The 18,935-nt window shown below is 43.3% G+C and overlaps 1 protein-coding gene across 1 annotated transcript; it reads right to left on the reverse strand.

The window, feature by feature from the left end:
• Positions 1–13: 13 nt before the first annotated feature.
• LOC139680023 (protein spire homolog 1-like) lies at positions 14–17,387 on the reverse strand. The gene is made up of 16 exons (XM_071572257.1): positions 17,147–17,387; positions 16,291–16,322; positions 15,685–15,849; positions 14,815–14,940; positions 14,466–14,531; positions 11,394–11,591; positions 9,048–9,116; positions 8,468–8,588; positions 7,924–8,048; positions 6,246–6,321; positions 5,543–5,694; positions 4,272–4,403; positions 2,896–2,960; positions 2,023–2,050; positions 1,527–1,669; positions 14–424 (listed from the first exon to the last, which is right to left on the reverse strand). The coding sequence occupies exons 1-16, from the start codon at positions 17,385–17,387 to the stop codon at positions 253–255; spliced, it is 1,911 nt and encodes a 636-aa protein (XP_071428358.1). The 3' UTR covers positions 14–252.
• Positions 17,388–18,935: the final 1,548 nt, after the last annotated feature.

The following is an 18,935-nucleotide window of genomic DNA, read 5'->3' on the forward strand; positions in this document are numbered from 1 at the left end:
GCTAGAAACGTGATAATGCTTCAATGTTTATTTTCCCAAAAGAAACATAAAAAGAAAACAGTTCTAAAACCCACAAAGCTTTAGAATACTTCACAATACAGAAATACTAACTGTGCTTCCTGCTTAAGACTGACCAGCAGGGAGGTCTTTTAATCAGGCCTTTATGTTAATAGGTGCACAAAGCTGTTTCATTTATTTCAGGTACAGAACAAGTGACAGGAGAAATGTATGGTACAGTCATTCCAGTTTGGATCAGGCCCAGGAAGTTCTCCTGGGAGGGATGCTTTGCTGCTGACTAGAAGCCATATCCAACAGGTACTGCTCACAGCGTGTACAGATGTCTGCAGTCAGCCAGCGTGCCATGGTCCCTGTGTAACAGCACAGAGGCCGTGCTAGGCAACGGGGCTCCAAAATAACAGGTACCCTGGAGAGGCAGAGGGAAAAACAAAAGCAGGAAAGCTGACCCAGATTTCTGTTATAGGGCATGGTGCTCTTCCACCCTTCCCCCACCACTTAAGGAAGGCTAACAGCTTTGTTTATTAACACCTTCTCTCTATGATCAGTATGTCAGCCAGAGGGCAAACAAATATCTAAGTCTGATTCAAGGTTATGGCTGTGTCCTCATGCAGTAGGATTTTCTTTTGTCATCCTGAAATAGGACAGCAATGCAGCCTCTGAGACCTCTTCTACAGCACCTGCAGTATAAGACAGACCAAACCACTGCCTGCCTCACAGAGTTAATATCAGTAGTGAACACTACCCCTGCCTTTTGGCAGCTGAAGTACAAGCATTTGAACTAGAAACTGGTATGACTATTTTGGCTACTTAAAGAATGGTTTCAGAGAAAAAAGAAAAAAAAAAGACACCAGTTCCTCCAATAGAACACTTAACTGCTTTGGAAAGAAGAGAACATAAAGAAGAGATGATGTATGTTTTCAGTCTTAGATATTACACTTTTACACACATAGTCTGTCTTTTCCACCCAGAACTGTCAAAAGCTCTTTCTGGAATAGTTCATTTTCTGGGGACAAAACCAAAAGGGTGTCTGTACATGTGGGTGGGGAAACTGTAAACCACTTGTGGTATTACTCTTCAGTCAGTTATATGAGACGATTAACATATTTTACTTCTAGGTATAGAGGGACTACACCTGGGTTGTAGTTGCAGACCTCCAGCTGTGGGGGACAGAATGTAATAGGGTCTGGAAATTCTTACACAAATGAAGCTATTGCAAGGAACCTTCTATGTCTAAGCTAAAGTGGACATTTCTAAATCCACATCAGAAATCCGATAGAAAGGAAAATGGATTTCAGAGGACCTACACATACTCCCTTTTTGTCATCTAAAATCCACAATACTTCCAGAGAACTGCACACTAGTTAGACCAGCAACTAACGCAGTCATTCAGCAGAACACTCAGCTGACCAACCTACTACTACAAACTGCTGTCTGCATGTTTGTAGATTTGCATAAGTAACTGGTAACATCTTTCAAGGTAAAAACAGAACATCCCTTTCCCAGTTTACCCAAAATACTGCCCGTGCTCTATTTCATGTAGCAGCTCTGAGCTCTTCTCTTCTTGAATAGCTGGGTCCTCCTCTCTGGAGAGTCTCAAAAGTTTTAGGAAGTGAAGTGGAAGATGTACACATGTTCTGAAGGGCATGGACATCTAGAATCACAACACAAATCACCTGAGTTATCTGGGAAACACATCCTCTTTCTTAGCAGGAGAATTTGCGTGGCATGCAATTGATTTATTAGTGCACTTATAAGGTAGACATTAATGCAGTGAACTTTACACAGGATTAAAGAGGAACCAGAGTTGGTTTAGCTGAGTATGACAAGAGATGTCTGTGGTACACTTGCTGCTTTTGCACCTCATTATATTCCCTCTTCTATTTTCTTAGAAACAATCTAGAGGGTAGATTAGAGATATCAGTGGGATGAAGGAAAGCTTCCTATGACTAGGTGAGGCAGAGGGAAAACAGAAAATGAAAAAACTGTTGTAAAGACTAGACTTGCCTTGATACAGCAGTCACAGCAGACAATACTGAAAGAAAAAAAGGTCCTAGAATTATCATTTGAGTAAAGCTCAGCAGATACTAATATAGCTGCTAAAGGTGGCTTTCCCGATTAAAACAGAATTTGTGATTTGTGGCAGAATCAGTGGATGGCAAAGTGAGCAAGCTTAGAACTCCTCTATTCAGTTTGCCAGCTCTCCTATTTATAGTAGTTTAATTAATCTGAAATGTGTCAGCATCCATAGCTTCAAGGTTTCCTCTGCAAATGCTCATTACATTTCACCCATCACTACCATCATACTCAGTTGCTGAATTTCCAGTGGTAGTTGACTTGCTGCTTGTAAGCAGTTCAGTGCTTCACCACTGCTTCAAATAGATTCAAGTGAGTCTTAATGAGCCTGAAGTATCTCTCTCCCATGAACAGAAAGCCTTTAACAACTAAGTGGATACAAGTAGGTCCAACTGCTTTCCCAGTCACAAGGTCTGGAGTTCTCTTTTCCAGTCCTCAACAGCAGATTCTGGTGAAGACCCTCCCCCAGAAGCTGTTCAAGCCCTTGTCTGAAGTTAAGGTTCAACCTTTACACCAAAATGCAGAGTAATCTCAGAGAAATTGAATTTAATACTGGCACAGTAAATTTGGTTATTCCTAGCTTAATACTAAGAATTAAAACTGAGATACCACTTCAGAGACAGATTTTTCCACATCCTTTGCAGCTATAGACACTTCAGCCTGGCTTGTGCAGTAAGACAAGGAACTGAAGGACTCGGCAACCTATTCCTATCCACTACTACAACTTTTTGAATACTGAGTATTTTCAGCATTGTTTTTTCACTCTTTGCTCCCTCCTCATTCAGTCCTTTTGTACCAGCTCACCTGCTGCAGAGGTAACAGTTGTAAGGCCACTTAAGAAACATCTGCTTATGGCAGCTGAAACAGATCTGTGGAAAGAAAAGTTATTTGTGAATGCAAATGGGAAATATCTTTGTACCAACAGTATCCACTGCCTGTCAAAGAGCAAACACATAAACCAACCTTCTAAAGGTTTTAAATCCATATACAATAACAGAGGTCGAATAAAGGATAGCAAAGACACAGAAATTAAAAGCTAAAAAGGCAAAAGAAATTTCTTACTTGTAGGCCAGTGGTTTTATGATGCAGAGGTTTGGGGCAGCTGCCAGACAACAGGAGTTTAAAAAAAGCCTCTTGAGCAAACAATAGCTGTATTGTGCAAGAGTGTAACAGTAGCTAGTTAAGAGAGAGGGAAGAAGAGAGACATTCTTTGAGGTAGACTGCAGCAATCCCAAAGAGATTAAATCAGGGCAAATTTGAATTCAATCCTGAAGCAAAAAATGAGTCATAAGGAAGTTGATGAGTTGCTTGAACTTTATAAAAAAGAGCACATTCATACACAGCTGGCAGTCAGAAGTGATATTATCTTGAGAAGTAGAGCTTGAGAAAGCTAAAAAAAACTTTAGCAGCAAGAACACAAAGAGGGTAAGAGCCATTTTAGAAGAAGCATAGAACAGGCAATTTAAAGCAGGGTCAGTAAGGTGAGATGAAAACAAGGATTCAGTCTCAGGAGCATCAGATAGATGGTGGAAGCAGCACAGCTTTGTAGCAGAACCCTTTGACTCTGGCTGTGCTGCTAAATAAATGAGGGCAAAAAGCTGACCCATGAGCCCAGTAGCACAGACTTCCTCACATCTATGTTGCACAGTGCCTGTACTCAGGACATCTGTTCTGGAGTGGCTGGCTGCATCACCCCCTCTAAAGGAGACTCAGTGAGTAAGACAGCAGTCAAGAAATACGAACAGCCAATAGTCCTGTGCTGCAGGTACTCTGTCATCTCATCTCTTCTCCCAGACTTCCGTGTCCACTCAGCAAGGTGGTTTGAGTCAGCACAACCTGGATGGGGGAGCTTCAGTTAAGAGCCTTTGTTTCCACTGTTTAGCGGCACCAAAATCCAACTATTTAATTTGGAATTTCAGAATTGATCAACAGTCATGGCAGTCAGCTCTCCTAGCATGGAAATCACTGACAAGTAACAAGCAAAGGCTGGGTTACCTTCTAGAAAATTTACAGAGTTTAAACTGGATTAGAAGGCATCACTACACAAGTACTAAAAAATGTTTCCAGCCTAGGGCCAAACTTGGATCAACTGTTTTGAACAGTTCAGTACTGAGAGCCATGAAACCAACCAGATTTTGAAAAGGCAAGGATGGCAGAAAAATAAAGGAGACAAAACATACCTGTGCTCTTAGAAAGACACCATCACTATCTCTTTGGAAGAAGCATTGTCCTTCCAGCACCCTCATTGAATATCTGGTTCTAATCAGCTCAGCAATGGTTGGTGATGGCCACTTGGTAGGAAAGAGATAGTCCTATTGAAAGACAGAAGTTAAACATCAGAGAAAGCTGATGAAAGCAGTTGTTTGGGAGGTTATCCTCAAAACTGGGACCCAAAGGCTGAGGAGCATTTGTCTCCAAAACCCAGTTTTGCCTGTGATGGGCTGTTGGCTGTTTGACAATACTAGCAGAGAAACTACAGCAGGGGGGTTTAGTGGTTGCTATGGTTTTCAAGCAGATTCCTGACACCTTATAAAGGAAGCAGGTCCATTGGTCACCACAGCAGCTAATACCATCTCCAAAGCCAGTCTTTCAGGAATTTTACCCTTTGGAACAGACCATAAAACAGACACCACCTGACCCCTTCTGGGTAGAAGATCCCTTTCCACAGCATAACTTCTCTTTCCCAGAACCCACTGACCCTACACAAATGGCAGCTGTGGTTTGATGGTCTACCAGGAGAGACAACCCTGCTTTTATTCCTGGGGGGAACCCAACACACCTGCATCCCCCACCACACTGATGAACAAAGAGGTCTCAGAGAGGTGAGGCAGCGAGGGATGCAGAAGGAAAGGAGGCAGCAAGGGTACAGCACACCTTGTCAGGGCAGAACAGGGCAAGGCCATGATTTAGAAGGTGGCACATAAGCACACAAACCCCAGTATTTCTCTCACAATCCTCATGCAGAGCCTGATGACTTCAGTACTGCACAGACTATACATTTAAAAGTCACTGATGCTGTGCTATCTACGTTTTGTCAACTACTTGTTTCCTTTACTGCAGCTTAAAAGATATTTGTGAATATATCAGAACCTAGAAAGAAGGAGGGAAGATGGAGAAAGCAGGACAGTCCTACTGTCAACTACAGTCTGCCTGAGGAAGTCTTGATGGACATTTTCAAGTAACACAGAGGTATTTTTTTCTTCTTGTATGAGAAACAACTTTATTTCACATAATTCAGCCTGGGAAGCCACTGCAAGGACACTACAGCATCCAGTCTTCTCTTAAGCTGTCTCCAATGAGAGAATAATATACCAACATCAGATCAGTATACAATATGTGCCAAGATAAAAACCACAGAGCATGCTTACTGCTTGCATGAGGACCAAGGTGCAAACTCTATTCATTACCAGATCTATCAGACCAAGGTTGCCTGCTGACGTGTTCGACTTACAAGTTCTTTGCTATGAAGTCCTCTGCCTAAAGATTTGGATCTTCTTCTGTAAGGAGGCAGCTGCTGTTGGCCAGTATTCAGAAAACCCTTAGGTTTAACATCTCCTAGTGTGGATGCACTCCTGGGAGGACACAAGGAATCTGCAGTGAGACCTGGAGAGGAAGAGAGAGTTTTAGGGTGCAGAAAACCAACAGGCAGCTTTTAAGTATTCACTCCAAAAGCTGAACACTCAAGAGCACTACACGGCCTTCTGAAGGTTGCAAGGCTTACATCTTTCCCTCTCTACCCCATCTGCTCAGATCACAAAAAGCAGAGGTTACAGTAATTATGCTTGTCAGTAGGCAGTCATGAGGCTTCATTAGCACCATTTAGTTTAATAACATCAAGCGGTGCATTTCTACTTGAATATTCAAAACGCTCATTTAGCTTTTATTGCAAATTCCAGTTAGGCCTTTGGGGACATGCTATCATTGTTTTGAAGCTGCAGGAACTACACAAGCTTCCGTCAACTACAGAGAAATGGTTTTCTAAGGGCACCTCCCCAGGCTCATTACTTAGTGTTGAAACTTCTCTCATACAGCATCTCCAGGTGATCAGAGAAAAAAATAAAGTGTACAGTGAGCCCAGCCTAAGGTTTTGGGAACCCAGCAGGCCACTGACTGTACTTTGTCACCTGTTTTGCATATGCAGCTAGTACACTGACCTGTGCTGTTGTAGGATACTACTGATGACCTGATGGAGGAAAGGCAGGTGCTGTCAGGCAGCTTGGGAGTACTTTCCTGTAGACCAGAGGACAGGATGTTCATAAGCTGCATACAAGAGAACTAAGCCCACTTCACCAGAAGTACTGCTGCTAAACAAAACCCAGGATTACCCATAATTTACCAGAAATGTTCAAGGGTCAGGCAAAAGTGAAGCAGAGAAAGGAATCAATGGGGTACATTTAGGAACTGTCTATTACTTCTTGGAATATAAAGTCAATCCTCCCCCCCACTCCACAATCTGGAAGCTCCAGCCAAGTTAGTGAAATTTCCAGTTCATCTGTTCTCTCTCTTGCCCAAGTTCAGTGTGGATATTAATACCACAGTTTCACCTGGTCAGGAACCAACTTTGCAAAATCCTCCCTATGAAACCCATGGATTACATCAGAACCATCTTCTTGGCTCCAGCTCACATGTAGCAACATTGGAGAACAGTTCAAGAGACTATGATTTACCCAACTTGCTAACCTAACTCAAACCCAGTGCTGTATGTCAACAGCATTGTTTTAACTTCTCTGGTAAAGCAGAAAACAAATTTGATTGTATTAGTCTCCATGTGGAGGTCCTTCTAGTTCAGCAGTAATACATTGACCATAGGGTTCCTGAATGCTGAACATTCCTATAAGTAGCAGATTGAGGCAAATATAGCTAAGACTTTTCTGCTTTTATTAATTCATATCTGTTTTCCTCAGTTAAGCAACTGCATTTCAGGCAGAAATATTTACAGAAAACAGATTCCTGTTTGTATGCCAGAGCATCTGTGCTAGCCATGATATGTTAGGGCTTGAGTTCTGTTCCACAGAATTTCTGAATATGCTCAGACTGAATCCCAGAACCAAGCAGTCAAGCTTTTCATGATCAAGCCAAGAACAAAGAACCCAAAGACTATGTATCGTGGTTTATTGAAAAGTGCTCCCAAAATAACTTCACAGACAGAAGAGTGGGAGTTCACCAATCAAGTTTCTTCCCAAAAATAGATCATTAAGTTTTCCTTCCAGGAGCTCACATACTAAATGAAATCGAAACACATCAATACATCCAACATCAAATGCCACATTGTGAGGTAAGATTGGCTTGACTCCCATGCATGTTAAACTTCTGCAGAAACTAGTTTTAAGAGGTCAGAGCAGACCTTGGTTCTATAGAATCATAGAACATGTTGAGTTGAAAGTATCAAAGTCCAACTCCTAGCCCACCACAGGACCATCCCAAGAAACACACTGCTATCCAGACACTTCTTATACTCTGTCAGGCTTGGTGGTGCGACCACTTCTCTGTGGAGCCTGTTCCAGTGACCAATCACCCTCCTGGCAAAAAACATTTTTCTATTATCTAACCTAAACCTCCCCTGACACAACTTCAGGCCAGACCTTAAGGTCATAGCAGCTGTCAGAGAGAAGGCATCAGTATCTATGGGCTGCAGTCATGCCACAAACAAAACTGTCTAAAAATGATATGCACTTGTATAGAGAGGAAAGAAATTCAGTGAACCAACCAGCACCACATTTGTTCACTTTTGAGACAAGATTTCCTACACTAGGACTTGTACCTGACTTTCCAGGCTATGTGTGTGTTTGCAGATCTAATGGCTCTCCACAGCCCCTTCACTTAAAGCCTTACCTGATCTCCTGGTCCCAACTGCTGTGTTTTAGTGTTGACAATTTTAAACTCAGTACTGGAATCTTGGAGAGTTAAGAAACTGTCACTTGGAGAGGTCAAGGCAGTATTTGGTGTTACAAGCTTTTCTGCAGGGGAGAGGGAAAACAAAAATCCCCACATAGCTTGGGGAACTTTGCAAATAAACACAGACTAAATGAGATATTGTGCTGGGAAAAGAAAATAACACATCTGATACCCACGCATCAGAATTTAAGATTAGGTCAGACTTTGTCCTGGTAGTTACATTATCTTTTAGTTAGGTGATGGTCAAAATCTAGTCCTCTCACTTAGGGGACAATTTTGAACATCCATAAAAAATGGGTAAGTTGAAACATCTTTTGAGTCTTAATAAGACACAAACCAATTTTCTAGGAAAAACTATCCTTATGTCATACCATCTCTATCACACAAAATTTGCATTGTCACTTCCTTTGCATTATAAATGTTATTGAAAAGATAAGTGGGCTTTCATTTCAAAGGCTGTCCATTATTTTGTAGCCGGTACCTTTGGGCCTGCTCCCTTTTTCCTGTGCTGCTGCTGACTGAAGCTTCTGTGCTTGCTTTGTTTCTGCCCCCTGCCAGCCAGGCTCCCATGGCACACACTCTTTCAGCTGCCTCTCCAGCACCTGCAGGTACAGCATAGCACCACAAAGAGCAAGTGGATAGAGTAAGTGGTGACAGAACAACTCCATCAGCAATGGCACTGTTTTACAAGTGCATGTCACTCTAGAGGGCACTGGGCCACCCTGCACATGAGACACCCTTTAGCACTATGCATAGCAGAATACTTTAGTGACTGTCAATTTGAAAGTGAGAACTCCAGTTCTTTCAGGACCACAGAATGTTACAAATGAAAGAAGCAGTGCAGGAAGCAGGGAGACTGATCATCTTTCTCCTACGAAGATGTCAACTCCCATTTTCCTAGGCCCTGGTTTTGGCAGGGGAGTCTGCTCAAAAGTTAGTATATCCCCCTCCCAAATACAAACCAGTAGCTAAGGGATTAACTCTATGTTCCTGGAAGCTGTCCCGTCAGCTCCAGAATTACCTTGTTTTGCTATCATCAGATGCAGCACCAGGTCACCTACCGACTTTAGATGAGGCTTGGGAGCATCTACATCAGCTTTGGGAGCCCTGTGTTTTGGCTCAATGATCACCTGAAACAGATAAAATGACGCTTAAGAAATAGTTCTTTTTCTACAATAGTTCTTTCTGTCCTCCTAGTACACCCTGCCTTTCAGAGGCACATTGAACGGTGTAAGTCAGGATTTGGGAATGGGGGAGGTGGGGAAGGCATAAAAAATAAGTTGGGAAGTGTAGAATGAGGAGATTACTTATGTGGGTTCTTGGTGGAGACAGATTTGCCCATAGCAAGCTAGAGGAAATCAGAAGTGCTGTGCAGCCCTTAAAGACCTCCAGGCCCAGCAGCTCATGAACTGCTCATGAAGCTGCTGGAAAACACCATACTGAGATTTTTACCATCAGGAGTGATCCCGACAAGCACCATGATATTCATCAGTAAGAACTCGGCTTTGAGTTCTTACCCAAAGGAGAGCAATTGAATGGGTTAACAAGACAGCAGCAAGAATTGTAGCAGCAGGCAGCTGTATGCATAAGCTGGAGTCCCAGAGATTGGCCTACAGCCCTACATAAACTAGAAACAATAGTGAGATAGAATTGCAGGGCAGATATTCATGTGAGGCATCAAGCCCTGTGCCTGCTGCATAGGGAAGAACTGACAAAAAAGTCAATTGCACATGCATGTCTTTAGCTGCCTTGTTCACACTTATTCTTACTTTGAGGCTATGGACCCTGTGTCTACAGCTTTGGAACACGTGGAAGTCCAGGTAGAACAACATTACAGCTTCCCACACTAGCTGTGCTTTCATTCATTTGCAAATCAGACCACTGTTTGCTAGAGAAGCTTTAATACAGCTTTGCAGATGTGGAAATCCTAGTTTAAGAGCCTTCACAAAGATCTGAGCACTCTGCTTTCTTTGAGAATTTTGACTACTATTCTTCAAGCATGTTTGTGTTTCTTCTCAACCAAAGGAAAGTTTGGGGTTCTTAAATAAAAAAGAGAGGCGGGGGGGAAAAGAGAGGCGGGGGGGAAAAGAGAGGCGGGGGGGAAAAGAGAGGCGGGGGGGAAAAGAGAGGCGGGGGGGAAAAGAGAGGCGGGGGGGAAAAGAGAGGCGGGGGGGAAAAGAGAGGCGGGGGGGAAAAGAGAGGCGGGGGGGAAAAGAGAGGCGGGGGGGAAAAGAGAGGCGGGGGGGAAAAGAGAGGCGGGGGGGAAAAGAGAGAGAGAGGAAATCCATACCCATATCATCCTGCCACCTTGAGTTACAGTTCTGTACTGCACAGTGCACTGATCACAGTACACTGCAAAGAACACAACTAGTTGTGATGCACTGTATCCTTTCCACTGCTATTCATTCATATATCAATAAAGATATCACCTCTATAAAAATGACATAGCCTTATCTGAAGGCTCGAGCCACAGTCAAGCCATGCAAGAGCTGGGATTTTATAGAGGTGCATGGTTTAGCTGAAGCTTTAATCCTGCTGCACTCTAGCAGCACCAACAAAGAGCGAAAAAAAGCTGATGTCTAGTGTGGCATGCAAAGTTTTCACTTTTTGTAATACTGCTCTTTATTAGAAGAAGAGTTGTGTCTCATCTTCTGCCAAGACGTCTGTTTGCAAAGCATGCCAATGCCACAAAGCCTTATGCCAATGTTTTAGATCTGCTCATCATTCCCAGCTCAAGCTGCAGCAAGCAAAGAGCACCACAAGTCTTTAGAGACATCCCAGACATTCTTGTATCTGGTCATCTTCACCAACCAAGTGGTGAAGTTGGAAGCCACTGCCACTGGGATCAGAACAGCAGCTCCCCTGGGAGGGGCTCAGCTTTTTATACCCTGACTAAATTCCTGCAGTAGCTTGAGTACATTGCCTGGAGACCTCTGCCTGGGGCTGAGCAAAGGATTGTCTCAAAAGTGCTTTTGCACTTGCATACACCCTGCAACATCTGGGAAGGCCAGGAAACTAGAAAGATGCTGCCAAGCATAGCTCAGTTCAAGAAGCTTGGAAGGACACAAGTGTCCAAGGTGGAAAGCACAAGCAAGCAAGAGTCTGTTCCATGAAACTGTAGTGTGCAGGGCAGAATAACTGCTCCAGGGAAGGGAGTGGCTGATCCGTGCAGGGAGAAAAGCTCTTCAGCTTCATGAAACCATGGCTACTCCTGACTTAAAAAGTTACTGGAAACAAAGCACTTTCATGGACAAATAGGGTGATCTAATGTTGAGCTGCAGCTGAGAGGGAGAGTCAGACAATTCTGGACTTGGAAGTACCTTTGAGAAAGATAAGCTTTTGGAGAAGAGGTTTCAACACATACTGCTTAGAAATGAAGCAGAGCAGATGTTTTCAAAGTCACTCACCTTTCGAAGGGTGTACCTCTTGTGCTGAATATCATCCAAAAGTAACTCATAGGGAGAGCGGATACGATCTCTCGGAGGCACACAAGGCTGTGGTCGCTCACTGGCCTTGCGCAGCCTCACACCAGCCTGCAGTTCACAGATGACACTGGGCCACAGGGGTGCCTCGGGGAAACCAGTAAGGGCCAAGTCAATTGCTGGCTAGAATGCACAGAGCAGCATCCCCTCCCTTCTCATAACAGGACACCCTCAGAAACTGAAGTCACTCAGAACACACAACTGTGTCCTTAACACAAGTAAGGACCTTTCTACTCAGTGTCAGATTAGGGTACAGTACCAGAGCAGAGAATTGCTTCTCTTTGCAGAAATTAATTTACAACAAGAAAACTGGGAGCTGTGTCTCCAGGCTCATTCCCAAATTTTGTCATTAACTTTATGATTGTACTCCAGCAAAACACAGCTCTTGCTGCCAGGTAGCTAGACTCATTTTCTTTCTGCAAGCACTCCAGGTGCCAGTGTTTTCATGTTATTGAATCCGAGGAAATACTGGAACGAAATCCCAAATCGTACCATTAAAATCCTTTAAATTTTCAGAAACCTAGGGTTGAAGCACCCACAAACAAAAGAGGAAGACAAGAGGGAAGGGATCTCATACTTCACAAAAGCATATGATAGCAGTTTCAGCCAGGAGACAAGTTAAAACCTCTGACATCTGCTCATCCTGTTCCTGTGTTAGTATCTGAGGATGCTCAGGCATGCAGTATAACCCAACAGAGACAGGATAAAAAATAATCAGCTCAATAGCATGTTTAGACAACATCATAATGGAAGTGCTAAATCAACAGCTTATCTGGATCCCAATGGCAAATTGAGTAAGAATAAGTGATTGTATTATAAACAGTGAAAGGGAAGCAAAGCATTTCAGAAAAGTGCTTTAGAACAAAGTTTCAGACTAGTCTCCCTTTTCTACTTGCAGCATCTTCTCTCAATTTTTCCTTTCTGATATCTTATGCACTCAGTCTTGTGTGAGCTCTGACTGATGGCTGCCTTCAAGGAGGGAGATTTTTTTTGTTGGATTGTTTTAGCCTGGCTTTAGTGCAGTCATACCTCAACTCTGGAGAACTAGACTGTCAAAGAGTGACCATATACTAAGTCATATCTCCTAGGCTATATTTAATATTGTGTGGGAAAACACACAAAAGTCTCTGGGCAAACCCATCAGTACCAGAGACTTTTGAAATAGGACTGGATTTTTTTTACTTTTGAAATAGCACTGAGTCATTTGCACTTCATAGAGTTGTATGTCACATGGTGACACAACTTGACTGAAAGACATGACCTGAAGAGAAACTTCTGTACTGCAATATTGGCACATTAGTTTTGGGGCAAGAATTCCCTTCAGCTGTCCATTTCAGAGCAACTTGCACACCCAAAACATTTTTCAGATGTTGTTGACATCATCATCACTCAATTTTCTTTTGCTACTGACTGAATCACTGCAATTACTCTACTTGGGCCATCTCATGTACTGTCAAATGCCACTTAAACTTCTCACACCTATGCAATACAACACAAAAATGCTACAAACACCCTAAATCCCTTACATTAAGTTCAACAGATGAGTAGTAAGACAGCTGCATTTCTAAGAAGTGTCACTGCTTAGATTTCAAGGTGAACATCAACTTGTGACATGTACAGATAAGCTCTACTGAAACTGTACAACCCTGCACGCTGTCAGGCTGTGGTTTGCATTTCAGAAGAGCTGTTTTATGGCAGTAAACATGAAAAAGTGTGGCACATAGAAAGCACTAACTGCTTAGCACCACTTGAGGCATCAGCTCTGATCTGTAGGATCCAACTGAAGTTAGCATCCTGGTTATTTTAAACTCAAGAGTTGTCAGAGTGACAACTAGTGCTTAGGAACTCAGAAACTAGAGGCAGAGGATTTGCAACAGACATCCAGCTTTTGGAATTCATGTCTCCTGAAGGAGCAGAGGCCAAATACACTGGCCTTCAGGCCACAGAGCAAAGCCCATGTATTTATTCATGTATTCCCTGCAGAAAAGAGCTAGAGCAGTTGATGAGTTTGTGGTTTGAGATAGCTTGCCAGTTTATTTTAATAGATCACAAAATTGAGAATATGCCCAAACACACATTTCACAAACATTTTCATACAAATAGTTTGAGCACGCTTCAAAGCAAGTGCTATTTAGACAAAGGGAGCGAGTCACAAGTCTCTTGGGGTTTGCTGTTTGCCTCCACAGACTCCAGACTACAGTGCATTTGTTTACACTGGGCAGAGCTCCAGCCTGAAGGATGAATTACTTGTTTCTGATTGAGCCTTGACTCTGTAGGGCCTTGTAAAGAACAGACTAAGTTGCTTTCTCTGTTCCAAACACAGTATATCCAAGATCTACGGAAGGACAGACTGCCAAGACAAGAAAGGCAGTGAGCCCAAGGTATGAGTGGCATCTGCAACCTCACCCTCCTTCACCCCTTTGTTGGAGGTGCTGGAGCTGCACAAACCCAAGGATGGAGAGTGCTACTGGCCCTCAGTCCCTGGCACTCCTGAACCAGCATAGATCCCACATAGTATGAGCAAACTAGTCCACCCCAGTACTACCAATAACAGAACAGTTTTCTGGGATTTTTCAGTCCAGCTACAAGAAAGGAACAGACTGCTTTTGGCAGGTGTCAGTTCCTGCCAAGAGCTGGAGTCTGGGACTCAACTGCAGGAAGAAACAGCCTGAGTAACTTGTGGACACTTGCTTGTGGACACTTGCTCCAAAGACTGCCTCCAACTTCATTTTTAGAAGTGGTTTAAGTTGGACCACAAAGACAATCTTTGTGTAGAATAAATGTCCACGTGACGCTGACATATGAAATAGCTTAACTTCAAGTTCATTGCCCAGCTTGTTTTGCTGACAACTTTTAGCTACTGAAGCTCCTAAAAAAAAACCCTAAGCAGTTTGTGTTCAAGCTCTAACTTTTCATAGAAGAATCAAGGCAAAGCCTCAGAGAGCTAAGGTTGAAATAAAAACCCAGTCCCCATAATGAAGAAGTTAAATCCCTTACCCCATGTTTTTCCTTCTTTTGAATGTGATTTTCTGCCAAATCTTCCACATCCATTTTTCTCAGTTGCTGAGGAGCAAGCACATGAGATCATTACCTTGCATTGCTCAGTGATTTTCTATCTATGCAGTATAAATTACTAATGTTTATCTGAAAAGCCTACAAACCCCAACATCTAAACTTTCAATTGCTACAAGAAATAAAAATGGTGCAGAGACAGTAGCTGTTCCCATTGTGAAAACAGACCTTAATCTACATGCTCCATTTGTAGTGCAGTGGGAAGGTTACTTTAGAACTCGGTGAGTGTGTGAAGGTGGAAGGAATAGCAGCTCAGGGGTGATCCCAAATGTACCTCTTTGGAAGTCTTGATGATGGCCACAAGCTTCTGAAGTTCCATATATTCCTCAAAGAGACTCCTACAGGTCATTTCATAGTGTCTGGCAGCCTCAGAAGGCCTGGGCAAGTGCTCCTCACAGGCCTGAAAGAAATGCAACTATTTAAAAGACATCTTGAAATGAAAAAAAACATGATAGGATGGAATAAGGCAAGATTCAGTTTCCTCAATTCATGGTTAAAAATCACCTTCCTTATAGGCCCTGTATAGTTTGGGTTTTTTTCTATTGCAAATACCAAGAAACAAAGAAGCAAAATGTCCAATCTTGTGTGTACGATAATGTAACTGTTTAATTTATATATCTAGTCTTCAATAGGGTACACTTTGAAATAAGTGTAGGGGAAGCCTCCAGTGCAGACAAGGCACAAAAACCCACAGCAGGTGGAGTCACTTGCCTTGTTCTTTTCTCCTGCCCTGATCAGACAGAGGGATAGGAAATTTCTCAAACCTTTAAATTCTGTTCAAGAGGAAATTATATGTTTGAGACATTCAAATCCCAGCCCTTGTAGAAACTGAATACTACAGACAAGTGACTTTTTTCAATAGTCATCTAGGTACTGAATTTGGAGACTATATACAGAAGGACTTTGTAGACACAGCTGTGTGAGAGCCATGTGTAGTCTTCCTTCTCAATTCTTTTGCATGGGCACCTGCAAGAACCTAAGATGGTTTTGCCTTTGCCTCTGATGGGAAAGCCACATGCTCCCTCTCTGATTTCCAACAATCTACCCAGCTTTTGCCCAGAAATGGTCTTGCCCTTTGCTTAACAGCACTGTTCCAATCAGCTCCTCTCAAGATGCTATATTTACTAAGTGGGAAGAAGAAAACCTTGATAACATCCTGCACGGTGACCATTGGTTTCACTGCCTCATCATCCAGTTTCAACATGAGGTACAGCAGTTTATCCAAAGGACCACTCAGCTCTCGCTCCATTTGGCTGTCAATTCCCCAATCCAGGGCTTCATAGATCACCATTCCCAAGTATTCCAACATCTGCAGACAGAGACCAAGGAAGCAATGCAGCACAAACTGGAGAATGTCATGGCTCTCAATTCCCAGCCATGCGTGTACCCTCCTCTCCTCTGAGGACTGAGCACATCTCTCAGGAAGAGAGATATTCCCCATTTAAGCCATTTTAAGATCTTTAAATGGCCTGAACTAGCACCCCTAAGCTTTCTGTTATTAAGATAACAAGACTCTGGGCACAGTAGACAACATCTGTCCACATTGTTTCCGAGTTCTCTTGTTTTCCTTGAGTTCAGTCTGAGCATTTTGTTTCCTGTCCCATGTTACAGGGGAAAGACTCACTCTCACCAGGCACAGCAAATTTAAGCACCTTGATAGTTTCTAAGGACATCTGCATGTCCTGAGCTGGCCTTCTCCTACAGTAGGATTATACCTGCACACATAATGAAGGTAAAGACATGGGCTTACCTTGTCCTCTGACTGCTGAATGTTGCCAGTATCTGAAAGAGTAAAAAGAGGGTTGGGGGAGAAAGACAATGGCATAGGCTTTCAGAACAGCTTTTAGAACCCCTTTCAACAGAGGGAAACGGGAAGAATTCTTGATAATAAGGAAACTAACTCCTCTGACTAAAGTCAGTCCCACCTGGGGAAAGTAGGCCTATTATTTGGGGAAATCCTGTGTTGCTGGAAAGCAACATGGGATACTCTTCTTACTGTGAGCATTAGCCCCAAAGTAGTGGCTGCTGCATTTGTTTTTGTTGTTTGCTAATTGATATCTAACCACGAGGAAGGCATGGGATCTGTCTTTATTGTTTATTGCCCACTCTAGTTTCTGAAGAGTTAGACTAGCACTGACCTCTGCAGCAGCCCAGCCAAGCCATACATGACACAAACTTGTTGCCACTTGCTGGCTACACATAGTGACAAGAAAAAAAAGGGAAAGTGCCAATTGTAAATCCATTGTGAGAGTTACCATAGCAAAGGAATCATACATTGGAAGATGAACAGAGCAGGACATATAGTAAAGCCTCACACTACTTACTGCAAGTAACATAAGTGGCAAGAAGTTTTCATCCCAGCTAGTCCCTGGAATCAAATAACTTGAAAGTACCACTAGAGAAAGTAGTAGGTCATACATGAGTGCTCTGAAATTAAGTACAGGCAGAAGAATTAGCTTCATGACAACATATAGAGAGAGGATGGGGGGAAAAAAGACACAAACAAAGAAAGCAGGGAAAAAAGAAAATTTCCCTGCTTTGTCCCCACATTTCCCCTGTCACAGGAACAGCCCTTGATATCTGCAGCTACCTACCTATGCTCTTACCAGACTTGTGGTAGACCTTTAAGGAAACAGTACCATCAGCGTGGATAAAGATGCTCCCAGAACCTTTTATCAATACTGAATGGAGTGGTGGGCACAGTCCTCCTACCAACTGTCCCATTTTACAGCAACACTGAAAGCAGATAGCCCAGGCTTGCTCTTCACTTATAGGATGTTCAAAACACCTCAGGAGCTCAGCTAGAGAGACCTTTGTGATCCTCTGCTTACACCTTGGAGACTCCATTTTTACTTTTACCTCCACTCTTAGTTTAGGAAGCTTAACACTCCTCTTACCAGGTCAGGCAAGTGCTCACAGCAGCCTTTTAACAGTTCTGCCTCTTGATTTGCTCTTATCTCTCTTCCCTACAGGTGCAACCATTAATACCAATTTTTGCTCTATCTTTTTAGAAGGACATCACTTTCATCTGTATTTGTATAGGATTCCTTAAAAGAAAATAGAAAGTTTACAACAAAATAGAATCAAGAGAAGATAAGAATAAACAAAAAAATTATGCCCTATTTGACTCCATGATTCCTAACAAATACTTTAATTAGAATACCAGTGTTGGCAGGTAGGAAAATTCAACTTCAGGCAGAGAGAGAAAGAGGCAGAAAATTAATGTCTTATACTCAGGGGAGGAGAACTCACAGAAGACCGCAAAATTCAATCCATTTGATAGGAAATGATTTTAAGAACAGCAGTAAATTAAAGCGATCAACTCCATGGGGCTCCTGCATCCACCACAGGCCTCGCTCCTCCCTGCCCTTGGCCCTTTGTCCCTGCCAGAGCAAATCCCAGCAGCTGGGGCTGTGATGAACTCATGCAGGGATCAAACAGCCAGGCCTTATTCAGAATGCGGATATCACAGAGTCACACAATCAGTTGGGTTGGAAAAAATGTCTGAGATCATCCAGTCCAAGCTTTGGCTGAACAGCATCTTGTCAGCGAGACCATGGCATTGAGTGCCACTTTCAGTCTGTCCTTAAACACCTCCAGGGATGGTGACTCCACCACCTCCCTGGGCAGCCCATTCCAATGTCTCATTACAAGGCCAAATGCCGGGTCCTGCACTTTGGCCACAACAACCCCCTGCAGCGCTACAGGCTGGGCACAGAGTGGCTGGAAAGCACCCAGGTGGAAAGGGAACTTGGGGTACTAATTGACAGGAAGCTCAACATGAGCCAACAGTGTGCCCAGGTGGCCAAGGCCAATGGGATCCTGTCCTGTATCAAAAATAGCGTGTCCAGCAGGCCCAGGGAAGTGATCCTTCCCCTGTACTCTGCGTTGGTGAGGCCACACCTTGAGTACTGTGTTCAGTTCTGGGCCCCTCAGTTCAGAAAGGATATTGAGGTGCTGGAGCGAGTCCAGAGAAGGGCAACAAGGCTGGTGAAGGGACTGGAGCACAAGTCCTATGGGGAGAGGCTGAGGGAGCTGGGGTTGTTTAGCCTGGAGAAGAGGAGGCTCAGAGGTGACCTCATCACTGTCTAGAACTACCTGAAGGGAAGTTATAGCCAGGTGGGGGCTGGTCTCTTCTCCCAGGCAACCAGCACTAGAACAAGAGCACGGGCTTAAATTCTGGCAGGGGAGATTTAGGTTGTATATTAGAAAGAAATTCTTTACAGGAGAGTAATCAGACAATGGAATGGCCTGTCTGGCAAGGTGGTGGATTCTCATCCTTGGAGGTTTTTAAGATGAGACTGGGGATGTGGCACTGAGTGTCATGATCTAGTAGTCACAGTGGGGTTGGATCAAGGGTTGGACTTGATGATCTCAGAGATCTCTTCCAACCCA

This window comes from Pithys albifrons, chromosome 1, assembly GCF_047495875.1.
Source record: "Pithys albifrons albifrons isolate INPA30051 chromosome 1, PitAlb_v1, whole genome shotgun sequence".
NCBI lineage: Eukaryota > Metazoa > Chordata > Aves > Passeriformes > Thamnophilidae > Pithys > Pithys albifrons.

Coding starts and splice junctions, on each gene's coding strand:
- LOC139680023 (XM_071572257.1), bottom strand. CDS start 17,387: ATGGAGTCTCCAAGGTGTAAGCAGAGGATCACAAAGGTCTCTCTAGCT. Junction 15,850..16,290: donor TTCAGCAGTCAGAGGACAAG/GTAAGCCCATGT, acceptor CTCTGTCTGCAG/ATGTTGGAATACTTGGGAAT. Junction 4,404..5,542: donor GACTTCATAGCAAAGAACTT/GTAAGTCGAACA, acceptor GTCTTTCAATAG/GACTATCTCTTTCCTACCAA.